At 52.6% G+C, this 8,985-nt stretch overlaps 1 protein-coding gene and 1 pseudogene across 1 annotated transcript in view; one reads left to right on the top strand and one right to left on the bottom strand.

Moving 5' to 3' along the window:
• The window catches only part of LOC105542271, a 29,241-nt gene extending 24,440 nt beyond the window's left edge, over positions 1 to 4,801 (top strand). Inside the window, exons 11-15 of the mRNA XM_011983733.1 lie at positions 994 to 1,113; positions 1,786 to 1,830; positions 2,477 to 2,577; positions 3,644 to 3,820; positions 4,736 to 4,801. Of these exons, the coding sequence (XP_011839123.1) occupies positions 994 to 1,113; positions 1,786 to 1,830; positions 2,477 to 2,577; positions 3,644 to 3,820; positions 4,736 to 4,801 (509 nt within the window). The remainder of the gene's footprint in view (positions 1 to 993; positions 1,114 to 1,785; positions 1,831 to 2,476; positions 2,578 to 3,643; positions 3,821 to 4,735) is intronic.
• A 2,465-nt stretch (positions 4,802 to 7,266) lies between these two features.
• Positions 7,267 to 8,985, bottom strand: LOC105542270 (annotated as a pseudogene).

Genomic DNA, 8,985 nt, shown 5'->3' with positions numbered 1-8,985 from the left:
CATGAACCCAGGAGGTCAAGGCTGCAGTGAGCTATGATTGCACCGCCACACTCCAGCCTGGGCAACAGAGCAAGACCCTGTCTCTAAAACAAGAAACAAAGTGCACCAATATGTGGATACCAGCTTCTCCTGGTGTGTGGACCTGACCTCATTTGACCCCATTGGTGAGTGGGAGGCTGCCTGCTGTCTTCCAGAACATTCCCAACACTACACCTGTGTCCCTCCTGCATGCTCTTGCAGGCTTTGTGAGCGGGCCTGTCAGCTACCTCTCTGGCTGCCCTAAGGCCCAGCTCAAACCTTACCTGCACCTGAGAACCTTGTTCTGATGAGTCTTTCCCCCACCCATAGGCCCCTTCATTTCAGAGCTTTTGGTGGGGTGAGTACAAGGATTGACTCTCTGCTACCAGCCTGGGAGGAATTGTCCCCAGGGTTGGGTCTCTGGATGGCATATGAGGGTCTAGACCAGGACCCAGATGCCTCTAACCTGAAAGGCAGGCCCTCAGTTGCCCCAGCTTCACAGAGCCCCCTTGTCCAGCCTGACCTTCTGGGACAGGCCCGATCCCTGCGTCCTTTGGTCTTTGTCCCTGCTGGGAACTCTGGTTACCCTGGCTTACCTACTTTGACTCAAAAGGTAATGCTGACATCCCCCATGAGACAGAGTGACAGACTGAGACTAACATAGGGTTACCTGGCTCAGAGTCACCATGGCCAGGCAGAGCTCAGGTTCTAGACTTGTTCAACCTCCACCTCCCAGGGTTCAAGTGATTCTCCTGCCTCAGCCTCCCAAGTGGCTGGGACTACAGGTGCATGCCACCATGCCTGGCTAATTTTTTGTAGTTTTAGTAGAGGTGGGGTTTCACCGTGTTAGCCAGGATGGTCTTGATCTCCTGACCTCATGATCTGCCCACCTCAGTCTTTCAAAGTGCTGAAATTACAGGTGCGAGCCACCGTGCCCAGCCTCCCCAATGTCATTCTAGCTCTGGTGCCCTGCAGGGTCTGCCTTGGAGCACCTGGAGCCCAAGAAGCTGCCCCTCACCTTTGTGATCCCAGGAACCCCCTCCCTGATCATGAAGAATGCAGACCCAAACCCGCTGAGGTGCCTGAAGGAGCAGGGTCAGCCTCTGCCTCCCACAGCCTCTCTGATGGGGAGGATGTTATCCCAGCAGCGAGAGCTGGGAGCAGAATCAGGAGGATGGGGGATTTCTCTCTGGGTAGCTCTGGGCTCCACGGTGGAGCTCTTTTAACCTGGCCCCTCCCCTGTGACTCTCCTTGGCCACAGGCAAAGAAAGCAGCTTACCTGAGGTCACCTCTCAGGTAGGGACCTGGGTTCTTTCTCACCCAGTTGCAGCTCCCCCTCCCCTGGCCGCTTCCCCCAGGTGATAGAGAACCTGGCACTCTGTGCCCCATAGAAGAGTCCCCTTTCCTTCTGGTGAGGGATGGGAACTGGCTTGGGGCGGGAGGGATGAGGGGACTGGGGGCTCTCCCAGCCCGGCCTCACATTTGAAGGATGACATCTGGGAGGCAGCATGGTTTAGGCTGTGAGATGTGTCTCTCCCTCTGTTTATTCATCTGAAGGACAGGGCTGTGCTGTTCTGGGATCACTGTGACAATGCAGCTGGCCTGTGTGAGTTGGTGGGGACCTCCTGAGATGGTTTGAGGTGGGCTGGAGGTGTGTCTTGAATGCTCCCTCGCACCCATGGGGAAGATCCACTTCAGGAAGACTCATGTGTCTGTATGAAGGAAACCAAGTTCCCTGCCCCTCAGTTGTCCTCTGTCCCTTCCCAGCCCCCTCTGCTGTCCTGCAGGCTCTGGCGGTGGCCATCCCGCTTGGTGACCATCTGACTGGTCCACTCTTCCAGGTGGACCCTCTCTCCTCACGTGGTGCAGGTCCCATTGTGCCACCTCCAGACAGGCCACACTACTCTGAGGGCCTCTCTTCCCTGGTACCCAGCCCCCACCACTAGGTATGTGCCCCCTCCCTAAAGCCCGCTGTGTTCACCAGCTGTGTTTGAACTCTGTCTCTGTGCAAGGCCTCATGGAAAGCCTGAAACAGCCTGGCTTGTAGAGGGCCAGGAGACCAAAGCTTGAAGATAGAGTGACGGTCTCCTAGAGTCCACTTAGCCTCAGCCCCAGGGCTGCGTCCGTGCTGGTCCTTGCTCCAGTGGGTCAATTCTCTCCCGTGACGTCTATAAGGGCTCCTGTGGTGATGGAGGTGGCTGGAGAGAACATGCTGTCATAACCCTCCCTCCCTGAGAAGGCCCAATGGGGAACGTTTTAGGCATCAGGGCATTCCGGGGAGCATCTTCCAGGGACCCCTCCTACACCCTGCCCCACCCTGGCTCTCTAGTCAGAAATTGCAGTTGCTTGGACAGTGGAACTGACCCAGGACAAATGCATCTATTAGGCTGGTCTTCGGGGTGCTGGGGTGGGGGCAGGGGCACTTCAGGGATAGGAAGGAGAGGCCTGTGTGTTCCAGAAGTACAGAGGAACCTGGTGCCGGCCACAGTCAACCCTGATGTGACGACCTTTCTACCCGCCCTCTTTGATGTCTTGGTGCTGGCTGCTGTCTTTGGCCAGGTAAGCTCATGGTATGGGCTCCTGGGGTCCCCTCACTGGGCCTGCCCACTGCCTGCAGGTAGGGGAGCCTATGGGCCAAGACTGTCCTTGGCTTCACCTTCCAGGTCATGGGTTCAAAGACCATTCCTGGGTTCCACCACCACCAAGCCTCAACGGTGTCCTGATGGGCACAGGAGCTGCTGGGGCTTTCTAGGTTAAGACCCTTGCCTATCCCGTTGTTCCTCCTGCAGGGGGTAGGGGGTGGCTGCAAGGGTCACCCTCAGTCTCTGCCCTGAGAGTCTGCCTAACTTTGCCCCGGCAACCCCACACCTGACCTGGAAGACCCCCCACACCCAGTGGCTCTGATCCACTGTAGGGCAGCCAGGGCCCCCGTTGCTCACACCCTCTGGCCTGAGGCTGACTGGTTCTCTGGCTGGGTTTGAGGGGTCAGGGAGGAGGGTGCGCCTTGCCGTCAGCAGCTCCCATTCCCACTCTGACCCCTTTTCAGTCTCCCTCCTCTTGTGGACTCTACCCTGGGGCCCTCCCCGCTCCTCACATCGGATGACTGTCTAAATATCTAGAAATCAGTTCTTAAAATACCGACCTTGGATTGCTTCCTGACTTTTCCATACCCCCAAAGGGCCAGCGTTTCTCTTAGGACTGACAGTCTCTCCAGTCCTACTGGTCTGGACCAGGCAGGCATAAGGGTGCCCTTGCCCCAGCCCTCTTTGGGGCGGACTTCTATCCCCTTCCTGCCACCTGGCAGCAGGACCAACCACACTTTGGTGGCAAGAGGGGCAGCAGAGACTGCGGGCCCCCCAGCTGTGCCTAAGTCCTCTGTGTGATCTAGCTGTGTGTGCTGGGGGAGGCACTTGGCCACCATTTTCCCCTCTGTAAATAAGACCGATACCTGTGGCATGGAGGGTGGGAGGCCGGTGTGAGTGCCAAGCACTTGGAGCAGGGCCCTGAATGAGCATAGACGTGGGAGCAGGGGTGTTCCTAGACTTTATGCACCTTGGGGATGGGAGTGGGGCTCCCTGTGTGGGTTGACAAGGCATTGCTTTCCCCCACCCTACCTCTGTCCCAGCCCTGCAAGTCCAGTCCTTGGGGGTCTAGGAGGGAAGAAGCCCCTGGCTGTGTGGCCTCGAGCTGGACCCTGGCCCTCTCTGGCTCTGAGTTCCTGGGAAAGTCGGTGGTGTTGGAACTCCGGATTCATTCCTCAGCATTGAGGCACTGTCTGTGGAAGCCGTGGGACAAGGTGAAGGTGGGGAGAGGAGAGGCTTGGAGTTTGGGTTTCAGCAGAGGGATCAGCAGCTTGAGAGATCATCTGTGTGTAGAGGAAAGGGAGTGAAGGCCAGGAGTGAGGAATGAGTCTGAGTGCACCCAGGATGGTGCCGTGTCTCCTCCCACATCCACCTGGCCCTGGAGGAGGGAGAAGAAAGGCCATGAGACAACAGGGAAGCTGAGTTGGATCCACACATGTCCTTCCAGGACCTGGAGGTGCCTGGTAAGCTCCAGGCACCTGGAGGAGTGTCACTGTCTGGCCCTCATGCAGTGGGAAGTAGGGGAAGGAAGATTCCCTCCCCTGTTCTCTGTCCCAGGTTTCCTGGCCTCCTGTGCTCCTAACTTCAGTCTCTGTCAGCCCCCAGCATCATTTCTAGGGTTGGTGGGAGGCAGCTGGGAACAGCCTAGGGATGGTGGGGCTTGCTTGGGGGAGTCTGCTTGACTGCCTGAGCCACTGCCCACGGTAGTGGGGAGCTTTTCTGGCACACTGAGTGCACCACCCAGGCGCTGCCAGTAACAGCCCCCAGGGAGTGTTTGCAGAAGGCCTTGGCTGTGGGAGGTGTTGGTTGGACCCCACCCAGAACAAACACCTGGGGTGGGGTCAGGGAGAACCGCCCTCCACTTACCTGTCTGGAGAGGGTCCTCTGTACCACACTGCGCAATTCTACGCCACCAGGCTGAACACCCCATGGGAGGCCCTCCACTTTAGCACCTTGACAAGAAGGGCAGTGTCACTGGGATCAGGCCCAGCCCGCTGGCCACAAACCCCACAGCCTCAGCTGGAGGGTGAGGAGATGCTGGGCTTGGGCGGGGGAATCAGGGGAGTAAAGGGGCCTGCTCACCGCTCAGCTTGGCTCAAAGGCTCAAGGCATCAAAGGCTCAACTTGTCCCTCAGGAAGGAGCCCAGACCCAGCCAGACACTCACCAGGACAAGGGTGAATGTGACAAGCAGGAGGCCTAGAATGAGGAGAGCCACAGCATAGCTGGGGATGGAGATGTCCAGTGGCTGAAGGCTTCGGGGCTAGGGGTGCCTAGAGCAGACCAAGAAGCCTATGGCCAGGCGGGGCCCTGCCTCCCAGACATCTGAGAAGACAGAATCTGGGCCCAGAAGGTGCTGAGGGACCAGAGACCTGGTGCTATGAGCACCTTGGAGAGCTCCATGAGGAGGGGAGGCAGGCTTCAGATCAGGGCATGTGGAGGCAGTGAGCCCGAGGGAGGAGGCAGATGGACAGAGGGAGGGGCCTGCAGAGGGAAGGAGGTACTGACCGACGTCTGGGATGACCACCTCTACCAAGAGGCCCTCTGCCTCCCACAGGGTGGGCAGACCCTGCTGCACACAGTCCCACATGAGAACCTGGGCTGGCACCACCCTGAAGAAGGTGGCACCCACTCTGGTGGTCAGTGGGTATGGCCTGGTGGAGGATCATCCCACTTCAGGGATCTTGGCAGCCTGAGGGGCCTAAGGGAGGTCATCTCTTCCAGCCTCCTGCCTTCAACCCCAGAACTCAGGTGTGAGCCCTGGGTCACCCAGAACCACCCTGGACCCACCAGAATTCCTCCACCACCACTTGGTCAAAGTTCTGTAGAGGTCTGAGGACAAGGGTCAGCTTGGGAGTCAGGAGAGGATGAAGAGGGTCACAGCTCTAACAAAGTCTTGTCCAGTCATCCCCCATCTTCCCGAGGCCTCTTCCCCGACCCCCCACTTCATCCCGCCACTTCACCCATCTTGTCAGCTGCCCCTGAAGTGCCCAGAACTCAGGGCTGCTTTTGTCCTCCAAGGCCTTGGTATAGTGCTGGCCCAGGATCTGCAGCCAAACTTCATAGAGCACCAGCTCTGCCTTCTCCCCTAGAGAGATGGGGGTGGAGGTGGCATCAGCCTGCTCTCCCTCTCCTGGAAGCCCTGGGGTGGGGCGCGCACCCAAGCTCTAATGCTCCATCCAGGGGTCAGCCGCCGCTATTGGTCTAAAGACCATATTAATTTCAGCATTGATTTGTCTGTTTTTCTTTAAAAGTATAACCACTAAGCCATTCTATTTTTAGGAAGATACGTTCTTTTTGAAGTGTTGGAAACCATGATGACTATTCTTAACTTTAAGTCCTAAATGACCAGTATGTGTATTAGTAGATAACTCGACACAGTGCAAGGTCAGAAGGGTGACTGAGTGTGGAAGAAAGGGCAGTATGTCCAGTAACTGCAGATGGATAAGTGACAATGAGTCCAGATAATGGATTCCGATACAACCATTCAAATAATGCTTATGAGTACTTGATAACATAGGGAAAAGCTTAAGATACAGTGTTTTAGAGAGAAAAGGGGAAGGTGGAAAAAATAGATGGAAAGTATGACTTCAATAATGAACACAGATGCTTCCATTTTATGTCTTTCTGTTTTTGTTTTGTTTTGTTTTGTTTTGTTTTGTTTTGTTTTGTTTTGAGACAGGGTCTCACTCTCGCCCAGGCTGGAGTGCAGTGGCATCATGATCGCGGCTCACTGCAGCCTCTACTTCCTGAGCTCAAGTAATGCTCCCACCCCAGCCTCCTAAGTACCTGGGACTACAGGTATGTGCCACCATGCCCAGCTAACTTTTTGTATTATTAGTAGAGATGGGGTTTTGCCCTGTTGCCCAGTCTGCTCTCAAACTCCTGAGCTCAAGTGATCTGCCTGCCTCGACCTCCTAAAGTGCTGGAATTATAGGCATGAGCCACCACCTCTACTTTCTACTTTCTTGTTGAAGTAGACTGTATTACTGATTCCCCACCCGCACCCTCTTTTTGGATATCTGGCCCCTCCTCGAGTCTCTGGAAAGGGCAGCACTACACATTCAGGGACAACTAGGGAACTCCCACCCTCACTGCTAGGCAGATCAGATTCTCTCTCCTGCTCATTGGAAATGACACAGAGAGTTTTCAATAGATTTTTTGCAGAGGAGCATCTGTATGGAAAGGTCCAGTAACACTGGGACCAGGGATACTGCCAGGGCAAGCCAAAGCCTCAGAGGCTGGAGGAGCCTGGAGCACATGCCGAATGTTCATCCACAGAGCAGAGCACAAGCATGGAGCGGAAGTCCAGAGTGAAGGCATGCAGGAGAGGAAAATCACCTCCCAGCCTGGGCAGGCCTTCCATGGTGTGGTCATATTTTGAGTTTTGTACTTAGATGTCTATGAGGTTGCCTGTTGTATTCTTAATGCAAATCCCACTTAAGCCAGCCTAGAATAGGCTAAGATAAATGTAATGACTTGACTTGGCTGGAGTGCAGTGGTGTGATCACAGCTCACTGTAGCCTCAACTTCCTGGGCTCAGGTGATTCACTTCTGCCTCCCGAGTAGCTGGGACTACAGGCATGAGCCACCATGCCCAGCTAATTTTATGTATTTTTCTCATAAAAATATTTTTCAGAAGAAATCTTTTATATAATACATTGAAAATCACTGATTGGTTTTTCTTCATCTTTTCTGTGAATGTGTAGGTGTTTGAGTCTCTTGTATTTATTCTTTTACACAGGATATGGGCTGTTTGAAAACTATTTCATTATTTTCATCATCATCATTCATTTCAGCCACTTCAGATTTTCATCTTTTTAAAAATGTTGATGTACAAACCGGTGTGGGGCCCTAGGTATCCACTGTCTTTTCAGGAGTGTCAGGAGTACCTAAAACCTTTTTCTTCTTATGTAAAACTTGACCTTTTGTAGACATCTGACGGTTCATTTTTGAAATACCTTCCATTTTCTGTAAAATCAAAGAAGGAAAATAATAATCAATTCCTTTTTAAGCTAATTTCTTCCCAAGTAATCCTTTCCTTTTAAATCACTCCTCCATCCATAGCTTTTGTGTAAGTGCCAATTCTGATTATACATTTCACTGATGGATATCATGGCTGCTTAAATGGAATATTCCAGTCTTGACAGAGTTCTTTCTGTACTTTTTCAGGTGACATAAAATGACTCTCCAAGAGTCTTTCACCAAACAGGTAGTTGTTCATTGTTTCAGCAACTATCTTGGCAAAATCCTCAGACTTAAACTCCACAAATGCATAGCCCTTGCTATTTCCAGGGCTTTTATTTCTGAATAGTCTGAACCTTGTAACAGTGCCTTGGAACTGGGAGAAATAGGAAAGGATCTGGGTTTTGTTCAGTAGGTTAGGTAGGTGGCACACATAGACTACTCCAGAAGAAAGTTGTTCTTGTTTTTGTCTTTTGTTTCATTTGTTTGTTTGTTTTTGAGATGGAGTTTCACTCTTGTTGCCCAGACTGGAGTGTGATGGCATGATCTTGACTCACTGCACCCTCTACCTCCTGGATTCCAGTGATTCTCCTATCTCAGTCTCCTGAGTATCTGGGATTAAAGGCATGCACCACCACACCCAGCTAATTTTTGTATTTTTAGTAGAGAAAAGATTTCTCCCCGTTGGTCAGGCTGATCTAGAACTCCTGGACCCAAGCGATCTGCCTGCCTTGGACTCCCAAAGTGCTGCAATTAGAGGCATGAGCCACTGGACCCAGCCCAGCCTTGACTTTGAAATATATGTTGTTCATCCAGTCAACAGTGAACTCTGGGGGAACACCAAAGATGAGGAGAATGAGAGAAGAGATACCTCCAATTAAAGGAGTTAAGAAGAGATACTTGAACTCATGTTTTAAAAAGTCACTGCAGGTTGGGCACAGTGGCTGATGCCTGTAGACACAGCACTTTGGGAGGCTGAAGTGGGTGAACTGCTTGAGCCTAGAAGTTTGAGACCACCCTGGGCAACATGGCAAAACCCCATCTGTATACAAAATAAAATAAATTAGCCGGGTGCAGTGGCGCCTGTAGTCCCAGCTACTTGGGAGGCTAAGGTGGGAGGTGGAGGCTGCAGTAAGCTGAGATCCACCACTCCACTGCAGCCTGCATGACAGAGTGACACCCTGTCTTAAAAAAGAAAAAAAAGTCATTGTTTTGGGGTTTTCTGGGTGAAACATGTTTCCGTTAAAAAAAAGGGGGGGTCAAGACAGTATGTATTACTGATTCAAATTCATAATCAGATGCTTAGAGTAAATAATTGTATCTATTATGTTCAAAAACCAACCTCGGAATTGTTAAGTTAGTTTTATTGAGTTTTTCTTTAAACTGTGCTGATTCATTCAGGTCTGTCACTTCCAAGCCCAT

The sequence above is a fragment of the Mandrillus leucophaeus genome, unplaced genomic scaffold (genome assembly GCF_000951045.1).
Source record: "Mandrillus leucophaeus isolate KB7577 unplaced genomic scaffold, Mleu.le_1.0 Scaffold254, whole genome shotgun sequence".
Lineage (NCBI taxonomy): Eukaryota > Metazoa > Chordata > Mammalia > Primates > Cercopithecidae > Mandrillus > Mandrillus leucophaeus.
The sequence above is the reverse complement of the archived record's forward strand: the minus strand, read 5'-3'. Positions and strand labels throughout refer to the sequence as shown.